General features: G+C 47.5%; 1 protein-coding gene across 4 annotated transcripts in view; it reads right to left on the minus strand.

Annotated features, from left to right (window-relative positions):
• Positions 1-24835, minus strand: part of TRAPPC9 (trafficking protein particle complex subunit 9) — a 722918-nt gene that overhangs the window by 524344 nt on the left and 173739 nt on the right. For all 4 annotated transcript variants that reach the window (XM_074387191.1, XM_074387190.1, XM_074387189.1 and 1 more), the window contains 2 exons: positions 23109-23241; positions 15297-15460 (listed from right to left, as the gene is read on the minus strand). In XM_074387191.1, coding sequence (XP_074243292.1) covers positions 15297-15460; positions 23109-23241 — 297 coding nt within the window. The remainder of the gene's footprint in view (positions 1-15296; positions 15461-23108; positions 23242-24835) is intronic.

Genomic DNA, 24835 nt, shown 5'->3' on the forward strand with positions numbered 1-24835 from the left:
TGGCGTCCTTCCTTCCCACCTGTCCTCTCAGGCCATGCCAGTTCTCTACCTGCTCGATGTGACCTCCTCTACACAGGGCCCCGGGCAGGCCCGCCTGGTTCCACCTGGTTGCCACTCTGTGTATTCTGAGACTCTATCCTCCCACAAGACGCTGGAGCCCCTTTCTACTGTGCTCTTCTGGAGGGGCTGGTGCATCTGTGAGCAGCTGCAGAAGCTGTGGTGAAACAAAACTGAAACTACAGGCCTGGCTTCAAACCCCGGCTCCTCGCCTTCCTAGCTTGCCCTTGGCCATGTTACTTTCATGGGGTCTCAGCTTCCCCTTCTTTTACAAGTAAAGCGGGAGAAATAACAGTACCTACTTCTAGGGCTCCTATGAGGGTTAGTGGATTTAAACCATACAGAGTACTTAGGATAGGCACAGTGCCCAGTGAATCTCAGTTCAGTGTCTGTTCTTATAATTATTCAGGTTTGGCAAAGAACACCACCATTGATGGGGCTCATAGCCCTCCATGCCTGCTACTTCCATGATGGGATAGTTCCAATAAGTATTGTGGTGTTTAAGCTCCACCTCTGTGGCAGGCACTGTCTGAAGTTCATATGCTAACAACAGAGGAGGCATGAGTATCACTGTAGTGCAGGGCATACGTTCCTCCCAAAATCTCCATACATCAGCAATATCCACATCATCTAATGAGCAAACTGGAGTTCAGAGAGATCAAGTAGCTTTCCTAAGGGTACAAAGCTAGGCTGTCCTGGAGTCAGGAACCGAACCCTGGCCCTCACAGTCAGTCACTGTACCCCCATCCTCTGGCAGCTCAGAATGCAACTGCTGCCTCTTCTCCAAGCAACAGCGCCCACGTCAGCCTGGGCCTCTTCTGTACTGAGACAACCTGTCTACCTTCCTTCTATTTCTCCTCCAATGGCACTCGGAGGTACCATCCTGATGACACCACTTTAGACCCACCTTGATCTGAAAAGAAGCCTCTTATAACAGGAGCCAAGAAGTGAGGAAAAGGACCCCACGCAGTGTGAGCGCACAGGGAGGGCGGGAGAAAGCATGCGCCCTTTCAGAAGCTGACATCTGGTGATGCCTCCAATAGACTCCTAACACCGGGGGTCCCTGAATATGCCAAATGCTTGCTCAAGTCCAGACCTCTGCCCCATCATGTGCCCATACTGGAAATGCCTTCCCCTACCTTCTCTGCCTGGCTGGATTTTCTAGAGCACTTGAATACCCAGGTCCAGGGAATCCACTCAGATATACAACCACCCCACCCCTCGCTCTGAGGTTGGAGGCCCTCCTGCCAGGCCTGAAACACCTGCACATGCCTCCAGGACAGACACCAGCACTCTGGTGAGTTGATCTTTCTGTCTGTAGCTCTCACTGGGATGTGAGTGTGAGGAGGACCACGTCAATGTCCTTTGGCAAAGTAAGTAGTCGTTCTTCAGATAAATATTTATGGAGTGTCTGCTCTGTGTTGAGCTCTGTAGTGGGCACAAAACAACACATCAGTGGGCAAACAAGTCAGTGACCGCTCTCCCCGGGCTCATGGTCTGACAGAAGACACAGAAATTAGGCAGGAAACTAGACCCAAGACAACAAAGTGTCGTGACTGGGTCAGTCCATCTTGGGTACCGGACAGCTCACGACAGACACAGGTGCCCAACTCTGGAGGGCCAGGGAAACTCCCTGGCAAGACCACCATTGACACAAGGCCTGAGGGCACAAGAGGGCTTGGCAAAGTTCAGAACAGGTAGGATGACCCTGTGCGGCTGCTTCTGCCCTTGTTCTCTGCATTCACACGCTCCCTGGCACACACAACGGATTTGACATTACACTCAAAACTCCTCAACACACACTGCTCTTGCCATCTTCTTCCTCTCTAATCATCTATAGAATGTCAGGAGTTTAGACGTTTGCTAATAATCCTTTTATTCTTGGAGCATGTGGCACTGACTTAGTCTGGAAAACACATTAAATATTATAAATTTTCCTGACCTCTTGTCTAAACCATAGTCCAGAAATGCACACTGCCTGCTAGGTATATTCTCGAGGGATTCTGCCAGCACCTGACCCCAAAATGGATGCTCTTGCTTTCCCTTCCAAACCATTTACAGAACCAAGATCCTCCCAGAACTGACATTCTATATATACATGCCCAATGGATTCATAAACGGCACTCTGTCTTTGCTTTTCAATACAGTCAATCAGTTCAGGATGGAATGGGATAGGAGAGGCCAGGCCACACGAAACTAGCACAGAAAAGCAGTGGGGCCTGCCTGCTGGGGGCCAGGGCCCGAGGCCTCAACAGCATCAGAAGTGAGTGGCAACTTCTTTAAATGGCTATCCCAGGGCTGCATGGGGACTGGCCAACCACCCTGTCACCCTCCAACACAGCTGCGACACTAAGGCCCTGCAGAGCCTCCCTCTTCAGTGTCCTGTCAGAGCACTGCTGAAACACTGCCCCAAGAACCAGCCACCCCTTCGGGTCCTGTCCTGTGGCAGCACAGCCCGCCCCACGGAAGCAGCCAGAGGGCTCTCAGGCTAATCTCCAGATGCACCAGCACATGACGGCAATGTCGCGGGACAGGCACCCAGGAGTCTCCTCACCGCTGCTCTCCTTCCCCACCCTTCATCCCTGTGCCCTAATTACCAGCTGGCACACATCACTCCCTCTGCCAGGAATGCCCCGACTGCTTTTTCAAATACAGAAACTCTACACATCCTTCACAACCCACCTTGGAGGCTCCTTTCCTATAATGCCTTCCCACCCCACATCACTCCTCTGGGGTCCAGCACATGCTCTTCGAGAGGAACACCACCCTGGTACCAAGCAGCTTACTCTTCCACCAAACAGGCAGAAATAGAAGGCAGGGACCAGACCCTGCCTCTGAATCCCACCACCTCAGGACGCAGAGTGTGTGCTAGTTACAACCCCCCGCTGCAAAGGGCTGGGTTCACATCCTGGCTCCAGCCAGCTATCCTTCCGTACGTGACTAAAGGTCTCTGTATCTTAGTTTACTCATCTATAAAACGATTGTCATGCACAATCAACGAGTTGACAGAAGTGAAATGCTTCCAAAAACACCTGGCTTAGAATAAGTACTCAACCAATGCTAGTTACTCCTCCCACTCCTCAAGCCCCAGTCTCCTTCTAACTAGATCATCTTCACAAGCCTTCACCAGAGCTGCATGGACGAAGTGTGATTCCTGCAGAGTGTCTAACACTGTGCCTGGCATTCAGTGAGTGCACATTAGGGTGAGCAGCCAGCAGCACCCCTTCCCATGCAGTGGCGCACAGGGCTTGGCCCTCGGCACACACTCAACAGTGCACGAGGCTGAATGCGTACGTGTACCCAGACATCACCCTTAGAACAGATGGAAAAGAGCTACATGAAAAAAGCAGAATACCACAGTGACTGCATGATTAATTCTAACTACATGCAAACAGTTACAACAAAAAAGAAGAAAACATACCTATCTGCTCTTGTTTGTCTGAGTCATGAGATCATGGGTAGTTTCAAATTGTTTTATATTTTTAAAATTTTCAGCAATAAGTATATGTTACTCTTTATAAACAAACACACACACACCCCTGTACACACACATGCACAGATATAAAACCATGCTAACATTTCACGTGAGTCTCAGCTCACCACCCTACCTGCCATCGTCCACTTTAGTACAGCGAGAAGCCCATGAATCTGGCCCGCAAATCCACATGCAAGATTGACCTTGCGAAGGACCATGGCTCACCCAAGAGATTGAAGTGGGTTCTGAGCCAATGCTGATGCTTTCAGTGGCGTCCAACAAGAGGACCAGGGAATCGTGTGAACTGGTGATGAGGACAACAATCAAAAGGTGCATCTGTATCGCTGTTTAAGTCCCCAGACTCAACTCTGCCAGCTGAATAAACTCCTCTGAAGTGATGGATTAACTCTGCAGCAGCCATGCAAATTGGTAGGTGATTAAATGCCTACACAAAATGTGCCCAGGCTAATGAAAACCACTAGCCCAAACTAATTAGGTAAGTTCTGCCTCTCCTTTCTACTACCTGTGCTAACTTGGCTTGCCAAGTGAAGGCAGAACTTACCTAAGGGCCACTCTGGAGGAAGAAGAAAGAACACAAGACAATAACTGAAACGACCACCTATTAAGTCCCATCTTTTAACTTCACATTAGCTACATTGTCCGTGTTTATCAGAGAGGCAACTAAAAGCGTTTAAGCAACTTACCCAAAGCCCAACAGGTAATAAGTAACAGAACCAAGAGTGAGATCCAGGACTGGCGAAAACCAAACTGCCTCTCTCCCCTCATCTGAAGTCGTGAACCCAACCAGAATCGTAACTGGGTGGAGCGCACTCACATGGAGAGCCTCGTGAAGGTGATGGGAGAGAGTACTTTGAAAAGAGATGGCAGAAAAGAAAATATAATGGCCAAGCACACAAGTTTTGGGGTCAGACACACGTGAATCTGAGTCCTAACCCTGCCATCTTACCAGCTCTTTCAACATGGGCAGTGACATGTCCTCTGTCATCCCAAGATGCCCTGTCAGTACATGGAGACCATGTTACACGTGATGTGAAGACAGAATGAGACAATGTAAAGGCTTTCCACAGCACCCTGGCACACAGGACCTGCCTAGTTCATACAGGCAAAAGTCCTCTGTCTTCGCTGCAGCACTGTGATGAGACTTGGTTTTTACATTCTATTGCTGCCCATTTCCTTTACTCAATGGACATTTACCGCACAGCCTTAAAGTATCCTCATGGCAGGCGCTCTGCTAGGTTCTAGGGACAGAGATAAGGAAGATGCTGCCCGTCACCTCTGGGGAGGTTGTCTCTAATTATAGGAAGATGTGGTATGGGAGGAGCTTAGAAGAAGCCACCAAAAGCTGGGACCAGATGAGAGATGAGGCTTCTCTCAATCTAAAAATTTCTGTAAGATGTACAATACCGTTACACATAGAACAGGTTCAATAACTGCTTGCTGAATTAATTCCCCAAGCCAGAGTAGCATATAACTGAAAGAAGACTTGCTGTCCTAGCAGCTGGAAGTAAAAGGTGGACCTGCTAGGGTCCCGGACCTATATAAAGTACCTCATTCTTTCAGCTATCAGTAGTGGATCGAAGTTTACAACTAAATTCAAACACTATCATGACAGCACAGTTCTTGCCTGTTGGGATGGCTTTTCATTTCTTACACACCCTGTCAAAATGAACTGTGCGATGCCTACCACGCTTTGCCATGGTCATGGCCACAGAACACATCAGGAGGAGTGACTTGTAATGGAGACATGAAACTAAAGAAATAACATCTATTTTTACTGTGGGGGGGTACCTGCCAAACACAACCCGAAAGGAAAGAAGGGGGAGGAGACAAATATTTTGCATGCTAGCTGATGTTACTTAAATCACCATCACCGGCCAGCTAACCTCTATGGAGTCCTCCCACAAACCAGGTACTAAGACTTGTACATCTTGTCTCATTAAGTCCATAGACCGATTCTCTGACTAGGTCCTGCTATCACATCCATTTTAGGGAAGCTGCTGAGGCCATGCAGAAGTGGGTACAGCCAGGATTCAGCACTCTGCTTCACACCCACCCCTTCGTAAGTTCACCTGCTTAATCCTAAAAGCCTGTGAAATTGTGCTGCAATTCCATTGTAAGAAGTGGAAATGCATTTTCCTCATTTTTTACAGGGCCACGACATACCAAAGGCCCCAAACAACTACCTGGGAATCTGATTTTCAGGAGCTCCCAAATGGCAGCCCAGACACCTTCATTCCCTCTGCCCTTCCTGCGTTATTTATTTCCCATCCATGCTCCCGAGGAGCTGAACACGTCAGGTCTCACAGAGCTGATTAAAAGGCATTTCACTTTGTCTTAAGATCAACTTGTTTTGTAAACTTCTCCAGCATGACCCTAAAAATGTGTAAAATGCTGAACCATACAAGAAAGCCACTGCAATCATGTATAGGAGGGGCCAGCAAGTTGAATGACTTTTAGTCATTCAGGAATTTCAATGTCTTTCTAGGAGACACACCAGTAAATCCATTCACTGTGGTTACTCAACATGCAGCAGAAATAATACAGGATGTGCAGTTGGAATTCAGTTCAATTCAGTGCACACGTCTGCCTCCTACACTGAGCTGTGAGCTCCTCAGGACAGGGTTCATGGATTATTCATGTGCCTGCACGGTGACTGGCATGTCAATGTGATGTAAATGTTTGATTGTTGAATAATACAAAGCCAAGTGAGGTAAGTGTTATTGTAACAGAATATAAGCAAGGCAATGTATGGTAGGAGTGGCATAATTAATTCTACTTGAAGGGCTCAGGAAAGCTTTCAGGAGGCGGCAGTGGACGAAGATGCGAATGAAGGATGGACTTTGAGATGCGCAGAGGACATCTGGGAGTTAGCAAAGTCCCGAATACAAGAAAGTGTGTCCAAAGGCAGCAGAAGTGCAGGGGCTGTGGCGGCACATCCTGCATTCCCCAGGGCAGAGCCCTGGATCACATTCACCCAGGTGTCCCCAGTGCCTGACACGACGGCCGCCACGTAGGAACTGCTGAGTACAGGCTGCGGAGGAGTCCAGCAAAGGGAAGGGCAGCTGGCAGCCATAAAGACAGACAGGCAAGCACCAGAGGGAACAATCCCTCCAAGAAAGAACTGAGAGGACGCTCCCTCTGCTGCCCCTGCCCTGCCGCTGCTTTCATGGGGCACCGTGCCCCTGCTTGCCACCGAGCCTCCCACTACTCTCAGAGCTCCACGAGGACAGGGATGACTGTGGTCCTGCTCCCCGAAGCACAGTGGATCCTGCAGAAGTGTGCAAGAAAACAAGGGAAGGAGAAAGATGGGCAGCAAGCCACACAGGAGGGATCTCACGGAATGCTGAACTAAGAAGCTGAGTGTAGGAAAACCGTCTCCACATGTTTTAGAAAGGTGACAAATGAGCTGACATTTTTATAAGATGAGAATGGTGGCAGCATCAAAGATAACAGCACCTTCTAGGAGGAACTAGCATTTTCTGAACCCTAAGAGCCAGGTAGTGTATTAAGCACCTTATATGTAGTATAACAAGCAAAAGAGCTACAAATGCCAGTTCCAGTAGGAGGGAACAATGGTCACAGATGCAACTTGGTCCAGGTCACCCAGCCAGTAAGTGGCAATGCCAGGACTCTAACAAAAGTCGGTCTGATCCTAAAGATTATCATGTTGACCATCAAAAATAAGTTTAAAATTGAGGGTGACCTGACCTAGGGGCTTCTAACTAGTCCGCTGGCCTGGCGGCCCCAGGGCCAGCTGCCGCAGCTGGGCCAAGCTCCATCTCTGCCTCTGTCCACGCCCAGATAGGCAAGTGGGCTTTGGTGTGAAAACTGAAGCAGAAATGGGAGAAACTGAATCCCTTCCCCACTCCCCAAGACACTCCACTAGGACAATACCAAGAAGTAGAAGCCACTTTTCTCCAAGACTAATTTCTACAATTTTGCCCTGCCTTGCCATAATGTTTTTTTAAGAAAAGGATTATATAAAAATAGCCTCATAAAAGCACCTTGGAAACAGACCAGGTCAGAAAGTTAGAAAGCCCAGCAGGGTGGGTAGCTCTTATACGGCACTTCAGCCAGCTTATTACCAAACCCCTCAGGTCCTGAGAATTACAAGGTAACAGGTTTCCCTCTGTCAACAGGAGCAACTGAGCCAATCACCCCCTCCCTGTCAGTGCTGCCCGTGGCCTCCCGAGGTCCCTGCGCACTCCTGCCTTCCCCGGCTTCCTTCACTGTGGAATGAGCAGGGCTTATGCTGACTCTACTGAGTGGTTTCTGGTTTGGATTTGCTATGGTTTTAATGTAAGTATACCTTTATTCATCTGGGGAATTGTTACATTTCACCATCCCGGAAAATGTCTGACAACAAGGGGAAAGCTAAGACTGTTTCTGAAACATGTTGGAAAAAAAAGAGAGGGAGGGAGAGAGAGAGAGAGAGAGAGAGAGAGAGATCCGGCCAGGAAATTTAGACAAAGGCACCTGTCTTCCCCAAGCCGGGTATGCATTTGTTTATTTCGAGTCAGCCTTAACAATTTAGATGTTCTGGTTTTCCAGGCCCTGGCAGACCAAGGAAGCCAAACCATCAGTCCTGGGACTGCCACCTAACAGCTACTCCTACCCACCTACCCTGTGCTAAGCACCGTGTCAGGTACTCCAGAGCCAGGAAGGCGTGTTCTGGAATGACCGCGTGCGAAAGAGACTGGATCCCGGTGAGTATCCAGATGAGGAACGCCAAGCCTGCAGCAGTCAGTCAGCTTGCTCAAGACGAGTCACACTGCTAATAATACGAGACGCCAAAACCCGTGTTCTTGGCCTCATGCTAGCCGGACACTCTGAGGCTGTGCCAGACAACCCACACCGACGGACGCAATAAGCAACAGTGACAACCAAGGAAGGGAGAGGGAAAAACACACAGAAACCAAAAGGGCGACAGTCCAGGCCCATTCCACATACACAGACGCAGCAGAGTACAGAAGACGTTCGAAACTGCCTCCCCAGTCCGCGCCCTGTCCAGTACCTGAATAATGTTCAAAGTCCCACCTTCGGAATCCTACTATTTCCAAGCATAAAGTATACTCGGAGGATGGCTAACCACACTGCTTATGTGTGTATTAAGTTCCATGGCTTAAGAGTGACATATTCAAATAACAAGCAAATCCACGCACAAGGGAATAGCTTCTTCCCCTCTGATGCCAAACCACCAAGGTATTTATAGCTAAGAAGTAACACACAGAAAATTCACAGTTCAGAGATGACTCTTCTGCAGCCATAGCACAGTGGAAAGCTGCATAGCTTGGTCGTCAGATTTAATACGTGTTTGTACCTTAAAAGTGGGCCTTTCTGTTTTCTCCCTTCCTTACTGTGGCACAGAACAGGGTGTCAGAAGAGGCTTTGCAGAATCCTATCCTACACAGGCATGTGCTGCAGGAGTAATGAGCCATCAATTGACAGTGAGACATCTGTCACCAACTTTTTTCCCCTGTGAAATTTCATTTCAGAAATAATAGGCATTATTTAAATGCTAGCATTTAGGTAAGGGCTATCAAGTGAAATTGGTTACTTTATGTTGATAGTAACAGAGGAATTACTGCCGCTGTGAACCTGAGCCATGTAAGAAGCCATTAATATTAGCTTTAACTCCAGGGATGCTGTGTTACAACATTCATAAGAAAAGCAATAAAGAGAATCTTGCCTCAAAACATTTATGAATTTTTAATTATAACAATACAGAGCCATCCTTTTTTTTTATATTAAACAGAAGAATGAAGAAATTAAGGGGTGTGTATGTGCATTTATGTATACAGGTGTGTGTATGTTTCTATTTGTATACACACATACACACCTTAGAACATTTGCAGAAACACTAATATAGTAAATTTTTCTTAATTTGAGCTTTATTACAATGACATCTATGACTGAGCAAAAGCAGGAGTTCACGTCTTTCACAATCTGCACACAAAAACTTGCTTATACGTGGCCAGGCATGGTTGTTCATACCTATAATCCTCAGCATCTTGGGAGACTGAGGAGGACAGATCATTTGAGCTTAGGAGTTCAAAACCAGCCTGGCCAACATGGTGAAACCCTGTCTCTACTAAAAATAAAAATAAATTTAAAAAAAACTTAGCCAGGCATGGTGGCTCACACCTGTAGTCCCAGCTGCTCGGGAGACTGTGGCAGCTAAATCACTTGAACCCAGGAGGTTGCAGTAAGCTGAGATCATGCTGCTGCACTCCAGCCTGGGAGACAGAGTGAGACCCTGTCTAAACAAGGGAAAAAAAAAAAAAAAAAAGAAGAAGAAGAAGGAGGAGGAAAAAAAACTTGTTTACACGTGAATTCAAATTAGAAGAATTACATGACATAGCTAGACCCTGCTTGTCCAGAAATGGGGTGGATTATAAACACTCATCTCTGTGTTAGGAATTTGTGAACACAGGGACACACTCACCCCATAAAAGCTCCAATGATAGTCTAGACTTCTGAGAGGCCACAAAGGTCTATCTGACCCTGAATATCACGGATCCTTACTATCAACTGAAAATGCAGGGGATTTTAAAGGGAGTCTGTAATAGTAAGAATTAAAGTAAATCAGGCAAGCAAGAAGATGCAAGAAACAAAGAGAAAACACAGCAAGAAACTTCTTTATCTGAAGACTGACATCTGAAGAAAAAGGAGCGTATTCTGAGAGGGTGAAGATGTGTACAGAGACTAGTGGGGACGCTGACGGGACTCTCGGTGTCAGGGATGGAAGAAAAAGGCAAAGGGGAAGGACAAGACACAGGCTCCTCAAGCACCAGGCACCGGCATGCAAACATGGTCTGCAGGCACGATGCACACCAAGAACAACTGTCATCTGTAAAGCGAACAAGCTCCATGTTGTCCCAAGAGCTTTCCCCAACCTGCGTTAACATTTCACACTCACAAAAACCCTATGCAGCTGGTGAGAGTGAATACCGCAAAAGCACCTACTATGTGACAAGCACTGTTCTCAGTAGTTAGATGCTGAGGATGTAGCAGTGAAATAAACAGACCACCACCACCACTCACCCAGAAAGACCTCTTACACTAACTCAATCGTAGTGCAAAAAGAATCATATGGGAACCCAGAGAAGGGGACGTTTCATCCCGTGTGGTGAAGTTTCATACAGTAGACATTTTAGAGACAGTTAAAGGAGCTAAGCTCAAGGGGCTCAGAATAAAGATAATGCTAAAATAAAATCAATCCACGACCAAATCCTGTACTGTCTCTGCTCCGCCTCCCTGGCCCTCTCCACCACCAGTGGCGCCTGCTCCCATTCTCATCTCCTGACAGCAGGTCCTCTGCTTGTTCACGCTGGCAGTTTTCAGTACTGTAGGACTAAAGCGACAGGAATGACTCCCTTTGTATATTTTGGAAACAGATGGTTTGCTTTCATTAATGTAATTCGACATGTAAATGTACTACAGCTTGGAACAAGAATTAAAAAGAATGATAGATTTCATTTTTCACAAGCAACTGTGATGTTTTGAAAATGGCTCTGCCACGCTATCTATTGACACTCGTCATACTTTACAGGTAAAGACACAAGAGCTGAGAACAAGAAGGGCTTCGTTCCTGTGCCGGTTCCTCCTGAGCTGCCCTGTCACCTGACGCCGCCACCCACCTCTTCTGCTTCCACTTTCCCTGTGCATAAAGTCAGGGTGGCCATAATGTGCCCTGCGCATCCTCAGACTGACTGGGGACCCTGACTGGAGAGAAGCCCAGAAAAACACACAATAACAAAGGCAGAAGAGGCATGGGCAAGGCATGATGGGCAACCATGCTGACGGTCTCAGTGTGAATCACTGCCAAAAGCATCTCCCTTGGAATTCTGTCCAGTTATCACAGTGCTCCCCACCTTCTTCATCATCACTAGGAAATACTCACTAGGCTGACCAGATAAATGGAAAGAGTTGTTTGACTCAGGGGTGGGGCAAGGATTGGCTGGGAGGGAACATGTGGGAATTTTCTGGGGTGGCAGAAATGTTCCATACTATATCCTGATAAGGGTTTGCATTAGACAGATATATGTATTTGCTAAACCTCAATAAATGGTACACAAGATTCGTACATGTCACTGCACATTTATTTTACCAGAAAAAAGTGAACTCTAGTTAATGATACATATGCTACAGCATTTAAAGGTAAAATACACTGAAATCTGCAACTTACTTTAAACTGCATTAAAAAACAAGACGAATTAATGGATGGATAGGAAGCTGGATTGATATGTGATAAAGCAAATGTAACAAAATGTTAATTACAGAACCTAGATGGTTGGTATGTAAGCATCTCCTATAAAATTCTTTCAATTCTTCTGCATGTTTGAATATTTTCATAATGAAAGTTTGAGGAGGGAAACGATGGTTGATACAGAATAAATTCCAGATGAAGTCAGAGGCATAAGGAACACCAAAGATGGTCAGATGCGGTGGCTCACACCTGTAATCCAGAACTTTGGGAGGCCGAGGTGGGGGGATCACTTGAGGTCAGGAGTTCAAGACCAGCCTGGCCAACTTGTTGAAACCCCATTTCTACTAAAAATACAAAAAATTAGCCACACATGGTAACGGGCACCTGTAATCCCAGATAGTCAGGAGGCTGAGGCAGGAGAATTGCTTGAACTTGGAAGGTGGAGGTTACAGTGAGCCAAGATCATGCCACCGCACTCCAGCCTGGGTGACAGAGTGAGACTCCATCTTAAAAAAAAAAAAAAGAAAGAAAGAAACACCAAACGCTAAGGTAGCCTAGAAAGGCAGGACAGAAGCTGGACCTTACAACGAGACCTCAGATGGCAGGGAAGCAGAGGAAGGCCTCTCCAGGAAGGAGGCAGCATCTAAGCAGAGCAGCAGAGGCACTGGCCTGCAACGAGCAGGTGTGGAGAGGGGAGTGCCTAGGGCAGAGCTATGCCACACATTCGAAATCGCAGAGTAAATCCCATATGCTTGTCTATGTCCTCCACTCAGCCAACAGGAGAGACAGGCACCCAGCCAAAACCTCCCACCAGGACCCCCTCCAACAATGGGGATGACATTTCCATATGAGATTTGGAGGGACACACACCTAAACAACGCCAAGTAGTAACCGCAGAGAACACGTCTAGTGCTTTTATGCCAAGCACTGTCCCAAGCACTTCACACATCGTATCTCATTTAATTCTCAGTTAAATCCAACGAGATGTATGTACTGTTCTTAGTGTTATTTCACAGAACAGTGGGGTCAGACAATGCCCTCCCCAGAGGTCTGGGTGCCCCAAGCTCACAGACTCCAGCACCAAGCTGGGCCACTCCTCCGAGGTCTCAGTTGCCACTCCTGGGTACTTCCTCTCAACTCCTAGGCCAGGCTCGTCCAACGTCTTCACAGGCTGCCGCAGCCCAAGGTAGGAGCCGCCTCCCTGCTCGCACCTCCTGCTTGCTTCGCACCTGCAGGCCATTGCTCACAGTGATTCTTTCTGTTCCGGCGTGGCCCGTCTCCTGCCTGGAGTGACACGAGGAGGGACCCGGCCCCCGACAGCTGTGATCCAGCTTGGCTTGGGCTACTGTGCCACTAGCTCCCTTACCCAGAGGCAGGCCGCCCGGGGTTTTTATTGTTGAAAACACGGCTGAGGCTTGCAGTGAAGCCTTTCACACACGGGTTCTCTACCAGTGACAGCTTCTCATGACATCATTCTTTACCTGCAAGTTCTCCCAAGTTCTTCAATTGGCTCCTTACCTTCCCACCCCTGGCCTTCCCTCTCTTGGCCAAAGGCCTGGCACAGAAAAGGTAACCCCTCTGCATTCCTGCTGCTCCGGGCACCTGCCCGGGCCCACCGCCTGGCTTTCACTGTTGGGGTACTTTTGGGTGCTTTTCCTAAGTCCTCCCAGAGTCCCACTTCCGCTCTCACCCTCCCTCTGACACAGCTTCCACGACACTTGTAGCAGATGCTTTGTGACGTGGGGTTGAAATGATTTCCTTGTTTCACAGGGAGTGGTCTTATTTTCACCGTTTCTTCATACTTTGTTGTTTGGGGGAGATTTCAAGAGAAAGAGTAGAACAGAAATGCTCCTCTTCTGACGCCTTTGTGCTGAGACCGTGCTAAGTCAACAACTGCCAGCAGGTTCCGCACCGGGCCCCGGCTCTCCAGGGCATGAGACCACCTCCCTGTGACCTACTTGGGGCTGAAGCAAAGCCTTAGATGAGTGCAAGACCACTCCTCGGGCACAAGGTAGTGAGGCGAACACATCAGACCTTCATTTTTAATAACTATTTAGCATAGAACAATTTGCCACTTACAGCCTCGCTCAATAAAAAATGTGCTTTTTATTCCATGTTGTATGACTAGCACTGAAAGGAAAAAGGAGGAAAAAAAAAAAAACACACAAAAAAGAGAAACATTCAAGACCAGAAAAAATAAAATGAATGTGCACCAACAAGCTACAGGTGACTTCCTGCTCCGTCCCTGCTCCCTGCTCTGGGCACGGCCAGCCCTCCTGAGCAAGAACAAGAACAGAGAATGTACGCACGAGGTGGGCTGCTCCATGGGTCCAGCCCCATGAGCACGCACACAAATCACTAAAGGACAAGTCTGGATCACTCCCCAGGGCAAGGCTCCTTCCAGGGCAGATACGGACAGGGAGGCTGGGTTAGACAATGCGGACGCATAGCTTCATGCTTTACTTCCTACACACACAGATTTCTATCAAAATCACCGGAGGACATACACAAACAGATGATACCCTGGAATTTTCCAGAGCGGTACAAGCCCAAATGAACCTTTTCTTACACAACTCCAAACTCATCTTCTCATGACATCATTCTTTGCCTGCAAGTTCTCCCAAGTTCAGTCCTGGACCTGCCCTCAAGCTGGAACTCACCAGATGGTCTGTGGCTCTACCTCTAAGAAACATTATGATGTCATTGGCATGGGGCATGGGGAGGGAGCCCTCTTCCAGGAAATAATATGTGATGGGTACATCTTCTACTGGAAACTTCACCAGAACTAGTCAAACCTCGTGTGCCTGGTTCTTCTCACTCACTCATCAAAAGCATGTGAAACACCGCAAAGTTCTGCTGATTTGCTTTCCCTCTTTTTCATTCTCTGTCTGGTCTCACCGGCCTACAATTTCTCTAACTTTATTAAATCACCCAGTTTTATTTCCACATATTACTCTTGATACCTTTCCCTCCTCCTATACAATACATTCCCCCTTTGATCAATACACTCACTAGCCTCTGACACACCAGGTGCCCCGCCAAACACGCCCTCCCTAGGTTACTCTTATAATGTATGTGCCAAATACTAAATCCCCTGTTTACCCAAGAGGAAATTAAGGCCCAGGAGTAACAGTTTCCCAAGGACAAATAGCAAGTAAATGGTAAAGCCAAAATTTCAACACAGGTCCCCTACCCCAAGCGACACAGGCTGGATGCATCATGGAATGGATCCCGAACGGACTGCTTCCAGGCCTGCTAATGCTTCTCTCTCACTCATGCAAGAAAATAGTTCTCCTAGAAGCTGACGGATGTTCAGGCCTGGGAAAGAGCACTGGGGACACAGAGGTGTGTGCTTGGTCCCGCTGTCTTATGTTGTGTGTTTTTCATGAAGAACTGGTTTCTCACTGTCATGACGGCACCAAGTTAAAAGAGGAAGTTGTTTCTGGATTCTCTGAAAACTGAGTATTCAAAGTATTGCTTCTACAAGTAAACAATACAAAAATTCCCAGGGTCGAAACTGCTTAAGGTGTCTACCTTTAGTGGTGAGAACTTTCGAGGTGACCTCCAGTTTCTCCAGTGGCTCCATCCCAATATTCTCCAATTTAATGATTAGTTGCTGACTTTCTCCATTGTAAAGCTGGACAGATACATTAGTAGATATTTCATCACCAGAAGGAGGTTGCAATGAATGTGCAGATCTAAAATAACAGTAAGAAGAAGAAATTTCAAGGAGAAAGAAGGAAGAAGCCAAGGTCATTGTAGAATTACTCACATCAGACAGAAGAATCACCCGTGTATTTGAGGAACAGGGGTTAGGAAATCCCGGCTTCACGCACGGAGCTCAGTACCCAGCTAGCAGGAATGAAAAGCGAGCCGCCACAGGCCTCGTGCTTCCCTCATACAGACACGTCCGGGTCTTTGTGTGTCATAAACATGAACGCCCTCACTCAGCCTTCATTTCTCATGTGTACATGACGCGTACAAACACTTAATTACTAAGTTATGGAGGACAAAAATTAAATGATGAATTGATTCAAATAAACCATGAATCATAGTATTGTTCTCTCGAAATCTAAAAAAATGTCATGCTTAGAAGTGCCTTGGGAAAATCCATAGATTTAAGAGGAAAACATATACAAACCATTCCAGCTAATAACACGAGAACTGAGGTGAAAGAGACATGAGAAGCTGTCCAACAGACCCCTTCCTACAGGGACAGTGAGGAATGCCCACCAACACCCAGTGTCACACAGGGCAGCTGGACCAGGCCCTGGGGTCAGGCTGCGTCTGTGGGGCTCCATCCTCACACCAGTCAGGTGAGGCCCTGGACTGTGGGACAGACCCTGGACTATGGGACAGGCCAAGGCAGCCAGGCCAGATGAACATGCAACCCAGAGGCTGGGGCCTCCCGAGGCTTCGGCACTGAAGCTCTCAACCTGTAAGCCCTCGCCTGACTTCTACTGACTTTAACGGAATCCACAAAGCTAATTGTCCTGGCTGTGTCCTTCCCAACCCACAGGTGGCAAACAGTGGGTTGGGAAGGAAGTCACTGGTGACCACAGAGAAAAGATATCTGGTAGCAAAATGGGGACAGAAGCCAGCGGATGACAAACAGAGGCATGTGGCAGATGAGGGTAAATGCCCACAGGGCTCCCTGGAGAAGTCTGGCCACAATACGCAGGGGTAGCTAGAGAAGGTGGCCAGAGGGGGTTGGCAGACATGTTCTCCTCAGCCCGGAGGGTTTCCTGAGGACCCCACGACCTTCCTCCTGTACTGAAGGATTTCCACAGGGAGCCGCAATTACTCCAACAAATTTGAGCCAACATCGTGTGTTTAGCGCAACCAGAAATGGCTCACGAAGTCAGCTGAGCAGACGGCGGACCACCTCACCCAGACACACTCCAGCTGCCCTTGCGATGCCCAGCTCCTCCTAGCCCTGCTCCCAGGTACAGCACATAGGATCAGAGTCAGATCTGCTTCCCATGCCACGGGAGCACTTGCTATCACACACTTGGTCCACAGTACAGAAGAGAATGTTCCAGACTCACACCTCTGCCATTCGAGGGAAGAAATGCTGCCTGACATGAGCGAAGCTCACAGAGCTGGGCATGTGCTTCCTGGGGTTTTCTGGCTGCACATTCTCACTGAGGAGCTTCGGCATCCAAACCAACTTTTGGTGAAATAATTGCATAATAAATCAAGGCAAGCTCCTGGGAATTCATGTATCTTTAACGTTCATGAGTCAAGAAACACATTTCCTCTGTCAAGGAAGGAAAACTGGACTCATGTCCTTACCATAAATGGCTTCTTCCCATCTTTTAGCAGACAGCCTTTCTTAAGAAAAAGTCGTGGTCAATGTGGATTTGCAGAGGGGGTATCAGGAGAATAAAGCATGGCCAAGACTCACTATTTTGTGTCTCAAACAACAGGATTTTGAGATAAAACTAAACAATGCTTCTGACACCGTAAGGAAAGAAGGAAAGGCCCCAGAGCCGAGCACGCAGGCAGTCACAGGGCCTGGCCGTGACACAGGCCCTGACGGTCCCAGTTGCAGCGTCCCAGTTGTCATGAGCAGTGGAGCGTGGGGGGACTCAGGCTGGCCCCAAAAAGGAGCTGAGTCCTGAACAGGCCATGGCACTAGAGATGGCAGCAGGGACCCCACTCCAGCCAAAGTCAGGCCCCAGGGAGGGGCTGCAAGGGCCAGGTCCTGTCTCCCAGGAGGAGATGAGGACCAGGCGCTTCTTTGCAGAGAGAAACTCCAGTGTGGGACTATGGATTTACCTCGGCAAACAGTGGGAGGTAGGACGAAGGTCTATGCCAGCGAGACTCTCCTTTTTAAGGAGATGGTCCCTAATATGTGGTCTGTGTTGGATGAGTCAGCCCCGAGCTCTGAGCAGCATAGGAACTGCAAGGGGGAATCACTGGTGCCTGAAGCTAGACACACCTGTGTCCCCCGAGCACTCTGTGGGCTCAGCTGCCCTTCCTGTAGCTCTGCCCTCTTCACCCCCACACTGGACCAAAAGCTTTTTCAAGACAGAGACAATTTTTTTTTTTTGAGATGGAGTCACACTCTGTCACTCAGGCTGGAGTGCAGTGGCAAAATCTCCGCTCACTGCAACCTCCACCTCCCGAGTTCAAGTGATTATCCTGTCTCAGCCTTCCGAGTAGCAGGGATTACAGGCACACCACCACACCCGGCTAACTTTTTTGTATTTTTAGTAGACACAGGGTTTCACCAGATTGGCCAGGCTGGTCTCGAACTCCTAACCTCAGGTGACCCACCTGCCTCAGCCTCCCAAAGTGCTGAGATTACAGGCATGAGCCACCAGGCCCAGCCGGGACTTTTAATCTCTGCATTATCAGCTCCTACCTAGCCAGGTATCTGGCACATAGCAGGTATTCAATAAGTACGTACTGAACAAATTAATAAGCATCTCAAATTTGAAGCACTGTGCGACACAGAAGAGAACCCTAGCAGTAATAGACAGGGGCTGGGACATAGCGGCCTGCTGCACACTTCACGGCTGCCTCCTAGTGAGCCTCACCCTGTGCAGCGCGTCTCTGCATGGTTGCCGGGCCACGGAGAAGGCGGGACAACGCATTTCCACAGGAGACGCCATCAGGTTACCTGCTCCTGAACTCGGTCCTCGTCACTGTCAGTGCTCAAGGCACCACTCTAGCCAGGCTCCATCTGGGCACGTCCGACTCCCACCCTGGAGTGCTCCCTGCCATGTCCCACCCGCGGCCTACAGGCTCTGCTCCTCTGCATGCCTCCCTACAGAGGCCTTTCCTGAGAACTCCCTGCAAAGCAGCCCTCGTCATCTGACCCTGCTTCGCCGAGTGAGCTGCCTTCTCTCTCTGAAGATCTGCCTCTTCTGGACATCTCATCTGACCCGGCTGTGTTTGCGTCTCAGCACTGAATTCTCCTGTGCCATGGTCTATATTTATTGGGTTAGTTGATTTATCGTTCCTTCTTCTTTGCATTTTTTTCTGTGCTTGATTATCTGACCAATTGTTGTGGATCTTATAAAGCCCAGTTGAATATCACATCTTCTATGAAGCCTTCCTGAACCCCAAAGATGGGGTCAGCCTCACCTTTGTTTTCATAGTGTACCTCCCTTCCAGGCTGTGAGCTCATACAAGGGACAGGCGTAGGTCCAGGGCATTTTTCATTGCTAGTCCTATAGGACCTAAAGCACATGGTAGGCGTCCATAAATGTTTGTGAGTACATTTAATGAATCAGTCACTGGAGCATTCATGTTAGATTAATAGCAACCAAAACTCACTTAAAGAACAGTCATATTTTATTTCAGGAAATCACCTTAGAAAAACATATACATTATGTACAATTTTTTAAAATAAGAAATAAAAAATAAAATTTTAACTCCAAATCAGTTCCACTGGGCCCTCCTCCTCCAGCCCCTGGTCATCAGCAGGGTGAGCTGGGATCCACATTCCTCCCTAGGACCAGGGGTCAGTTTCATGGTGGCCACCCAAGGCAGCATATCTTCTTGTTGAGAGGTAGCAGGTACCAGAGCATTTGTGCACTCCCGTCACAGCATCCACAGGACAATAAAAATGGTGGGTCAGGGGCATTATCTTTGGAAACAATTCTAAACGCAGGAGAAAAATGTGGGGGGTGGGGTGGTGGCGGGCAAAGAGAAGCAGACAGAGGACCCGCTTTCTTCATTGACTTTTACAGCTGGCAGGGACCTTCAGGGAGGCCTAACTAGCAGGACAAATGACAAAGTTGAAGTACCTCTTCTCAAGATATTTTTCTCCTTTTTGGTAACAGCTGCCTTCAGTGTTTCTTCGCCGTAAGCCACTCCCGCCCTTTTGCTGGAGCACTGGCTGGGGCTCGCTGAGCTGGAGCCAGAGCTGTGGTCTCCTTCACCAGCTCTCTCAGGGTTCACCGCCAGCTTTTGACGGACGGCTGGTGCTCTGTACAGGCCTGTGAGCACGTGCTGCAAAACTAGCTGGAGCTAGCATCCTTTCTAGCCTAGCGCCCATGGGGTGCCACAGTTCTAAAGACAGCAGTGGCAGAATTCAGCAGTAAAGCCTGAGCTGGGAGTCTGCACATCTGGCTGTTCGAGCTAATGTGCTCAAAAACATCCAGGCCCAGAAGTCCTGGTGGCAGGCTCAGCAGAAATCATGTGTCCACCCAACACTGAAGCCTTGCCAAAATTCATCTTTCCAAACAGTACATGGAGATATAAAATCCACCTAGCTTTAGTATGCAATGCAATCATTTTCAATAAATTTACAAATCACTGATACCCAGTTCTAAAACACGTCCAGCACCCCGCAGAGATGCTGTGGATGCACTTCCAATCAGTTCAGTCCCCACGCCACTGCCAGGCTCAGGTGGCCGCTGAGCTGCAGCCTGCCACCGGAGAGCTGGCTTTCTGGATGTTTCACATCAGAGGACTCACGCTCTGCGCCTCTCACGTCTGGCTCTCGCACTCAGCAGCTTGCTTCTGAGGCTGGTCTGCACTGGGGCGCGTGCCCTTCGTCCCTTCGTTGTGGAGTGGTGTTCCACTGCAGCGGCACGCCACATTCTGTTGACCCCTTCACCAGCTGACAGCCATCTGGGCCCTTTCCAGTCTTCTGCTTGTGAACGATGCTGCTATGAACATGCGCGTACAGGTTTCTGTGTCAACATGTATGTTCAGTTGTCTTGTGCAGACACCTAGGAGTGGAATTGTTGGGTCATACAGTAAAGTTATATGCAACTTCTGAAGAAACTGCCCATGTGTTTTCAAAAGTGATGGCCCATCAGCATCCCTACCAGCCTTACATGAGGGGTCCAGTTCCTCCGACACCTTGCACCCCTGCTGTCGTGAGCTCCCTGACGGGGTGTGAACTAGGGCCTCACGTGGTGCCAGAGACTAATGATGTCCGCCATCCTTCCAGGTTACTTGCTAGCTATTTGTATATCTTGTGGTGAAACAGCTACTCACATCTCTTGTCCATTTTTTAAATTAGGTTGTTTGTCTTCTTTTCATTAAGTTTTAAGAGTTCTTAATGTGAATATAAACTTTTTATCAGACATTTAATATGCAAATATTTTCTTCCAGTCTGTAACTTTCATTCTCTTACTGGTGTCTTTGGAAGCATAAGAGCTTTTAATTTTGATGAAGTCCAATCTGTCAACGTTTGATTCCATGGATCCTGCTTTTGGTGTCACACCAAAGAACTCTGCCCAATTCAAGGTCATGATAATTTTCTCTTATTTTCTTCTAAAAGTTATACACTTTCAGCTTTTACACTCAGGTCTATAACCCCTTTTGATTAAATGTTGTCTGTGTTTCATTTTATTCCCCAATTATATGTCACTGTCTCCACCTTTCCTTCCTCTGTCAGAAGACCGCCCTGCCTGCCCCCATACCCAGCCTAGTCCTTTTCCGCCTCCCGTTGAGCTTGGTGTCGCCTCCTGGAAACTTTCCTGAGTCCATGACCTCCCCCAGCACGTGGGACCTCCCCCAGCACGTGGGACCTCCCCCATCAGAGTCCTGACAGTGGTGCACTGTGGTTATTTGGCAACTCATCCATCTCCCCACATGACAGAACTTCCATGAAGACAGAGACCAGGACTGTCATATGGCTGCTACAGCCCCAGCACCCAGCACAGCAACTGGCAAACCAAAGGTTCTATTAAACATATGAACAGGCTTTAAAACATTTCAGGCCTGTAATCCCAGCACTCTGGGAGGTCGAGGCAGGCAGATCACGAGGTCAAGAGATCAAGACCATCCTGGCCAACATAGTGAAACCCCATCTCTACTAAAATACAAAAAAAATTAGCTAGGCATGGTGGTGCACGCCTGTAGTCTGAGCTACTCTGGAGGCTGAGGCAGAAGAAATGCTTGAACCTGGGAGGTGGAGGTTGCAGTGAGCCAAGATCGCGCCACTGCACTTCAGCCTGGTGCCTGGCAACAGAGCAAGACTTTGTCTCAAAAAAAAGTTTGTTTGTTTGTTTTTTCAGAAAATCCCAAGACACATTTCATAGAAATGGCCAAAAGGATATCCATTAAGTGTTACTCATAAGTGCAAAAGTTAATAACAGGCCGGGGTGGTGGCTTATGTATGCCTGTAATCCCAGCACTTTGGGAGGCCAAGGTGAGTGGATCACTTAAGGTCAGAAGTTTGAGACCAGCATGGCCAATGTGGCAAAACCCCATCTCTACTAAAAATACAACAATTAGCCAGGTGTGGTGGCGGGTGCCTGTCATCCCAGCTACTCAGGAGACTGAGGCAGGAGAATTGCTTGAACCCGGGAGGTAGAGGTTGCAGCGAGCCGAGATCACGCCACTGAACTCCAGACTGGGCGAGAGAGTAAAATTTCATCTCAAAAAAAAAAAAAAAAAATTGAGACCATCCCAAATTCCAATAACAAGGAAACTAATGGGTATGCAGTTCTGAGATATCATTATGATGTGCTTCGTTGAAGCAATTAAAGTGGAATTTTTTTAAGACTTTGTAAAAACATGAAGAAAAGCTTAGGTTACGTGGTTATGTGAAAAGTAATCTATGACACTATATATGATGTGCTGTAATCTCAACTATTCAAAGACATATTTTTAAATAGGATGAATAAAACACTAGAAGGAAAAATCAACAGATCATTTACAGTAATTGCTTCTGAGACTCCTGAGATTTCTTTTTCTCTCTTCTTTATGGTTTCCTATAATGCTAGAAACAAACAAACAAAATCAAAACTATTTCTTAAAAGAGTTGGCTGAGCATGGTGACTCACATCTGGAATCCCAGCACTTTGGGAAGCCAAGATGGGTAAATTGTTTGAACCAGGAGTTCAAGACCAGACTGGGGGCAACACGGCAAAACCCCACCAAAAAATACAAAAATTAGCCAGGTGTAGCGGTGTGAACCTGTAGTCCCAGCTAGGCTGAGGTGGGAGGATCGCTTAAACCTGGGAGGCAGAGATTGCAGTGATCTGAGACTGCACCACTGCACTCCAGCCTGGGCGACAGAGCAGGCCTCAGTCTCAAAAAAATAATAATTAATTAATTAAAATATAATATAAAAGTTTAACTTAAATTCCCTATATTTTTAAGGGAATTCCTAAATTCCCTAATTTTGGTTGTCAGAAGAATTATGATTCCATAGGCTAATTTCACATTTTGTTCTGTTCATGGTAAGAAAGATTTCAACTTTGTTCTAATTCATTTTAAGCAAAACATATTGATGTTGTTTATCTTAAAGAAATATTCACCTACATTCTGGTTATAAGAATTACGGGCTCTCTGTGCCATTTAAAAAAAAAAAAGTAAGACCAAAAATGATGCCTAGGAGCCCCTCTGCTCTGTGACCCTCGGGCACACTACCTGGGCAGAGAGGTGCTTATCTGCAGTCTCGGCAAGGCAGGGATGACTTCCACTGTGGAGCCACTGGTTTTGATTCCCGGCAGGTTATCCAGCAGACAGTCACTGAACACACCGAAGACTGTGGTGTGGTAACCTGGAACAGAAAATGAACATCTTCAGTCCACTCAGCAACAGTGAGAAGAGCACAGGGCTCCTCTTCAGAGACCTGAGTTCCAAAGCTGCCCGCCGACCTGCCCGCGCACCCACACGCCCGCCCTCACGCCCCGAGACCCTCAGTCCCCTCATCCGTGCTGGGGAGGCTAACAGCAGCTGCATTCCTGCTTCACAAGGCTGGCTGGGCCCAAATGAAAGACTATATGCGAAGGTCCTTGTAAACTACAAATGTCTACTTAATAATCGGTATCTCATCCGTTTACTCATTTGCTTTTCAGATTTATCTATCTCTAAAACGAGAATGATAGTTAATATTCTTTTCCAGGACATAATGTGACTTAATGAGTATTTGAAAAATGCTTCAAAACCTTCTGTTGAGAGATGAAAGTTCAAGAGCCAATTATTGTTATTACAGCTGCTACGTGACATGCCAAATGTGCTGTGTGTACAAGTACTATAATTTAAGATTAGCAAATTTCCCATGTTAAAAAAAAAAAAAAGTCCACGGTTAGATAAGCACTAGAAATTGTTTAAGCAAAGCTTTAAAATGGCTTTTGAAATTTCACCAGATAATTACTATAAACAACATTCATTCTGTAACAAAATTAAACAGTATCCAATGGCTAAATGCCTAGGGTGACAACTTTTCTGCATTCATAGGAGACTATGACATACTACACAGAGAGGCAGCCACTCCCTCAAGGGCAAATCAGGGCCCTTACACAGCCTCAATCAGCCCTGGCTTACCTCCTGCCAGCTTGAAGCTGCCCTATCAATGTAACTCACATTCACAGCAGCCACACTTCCTCTAAAGTACACCAATTCAGAGACGTCTTTAACTGCCAAACGTTTTCCTCCCCAAAACCACATCTGTCCTTTCTATAAAACCTGGTATGATGTGGTTTTGTCTGCTAAGCAGCCATTATTTTACAGTCCTTAATTTAAATCAGCCATTTTCTTTTCTTCCCCTTGCTTAAAATAACTACCATGGCCAGGCGCGGTGGCTCACTCCTGTAATCCCGGCACTCTGGGAGGCCAAGGCGGGTGGATCACGAGGTCAGGAGTTCGAGACCAGCCTGACCAACATGGTGAAACCCCATCTCTGCTAAAAATACAAAAATTAGCTGGGCATGGTGGCACATGCCTGTAATCCTAACTACTTAGGAGTTGAGGCAGGAGAACTGTTTGAACCTGTGAGGCGGAGGTTGCAGTGAGCCAAGATCGCACCAGTGCACTCCAGCCTGGGCGACAGAGCAAGACTGTTTCAAAAAAAAAAAAAAAAAAACCACCATATAAACCCACAAGTCTGATGACAAACAGCACATCATGTCTGACAATACGAGATCAGTCTTTTTGACTTCGTTCCCAAATCAGGCCAAAAATGAACACTCACTAGTCTGGATGCAGGATAAACTACTAAGAAATGCATGACTAAGGCTCCTACTCCTCATCTGTGAACATACTAGTTACGGGTCACATGTTATTCTGAATTAAGCCCTTCACTCCTCATTGTTCCTCTCTAATCTACTAATATCTCCTACCCTCCACTGCCAGGTCTTGGCTGTGGCCCTCCC

The sequence above is a fragment of the Saimiri boliviensis genome, chromosome 15 (genome assembly GCF_048565385.1).
Source record: "Saimiri boliviensis isolate mSaiBol1 chromosome 15, mSaiBol1.pri, whole genome shotgun sequence".
Lineage (NCBI taxonomy): Eukaryota > Metazoa > Chordata > Mammalia > Primates > Cebidae > Saimiri > Saimiri boliviensis.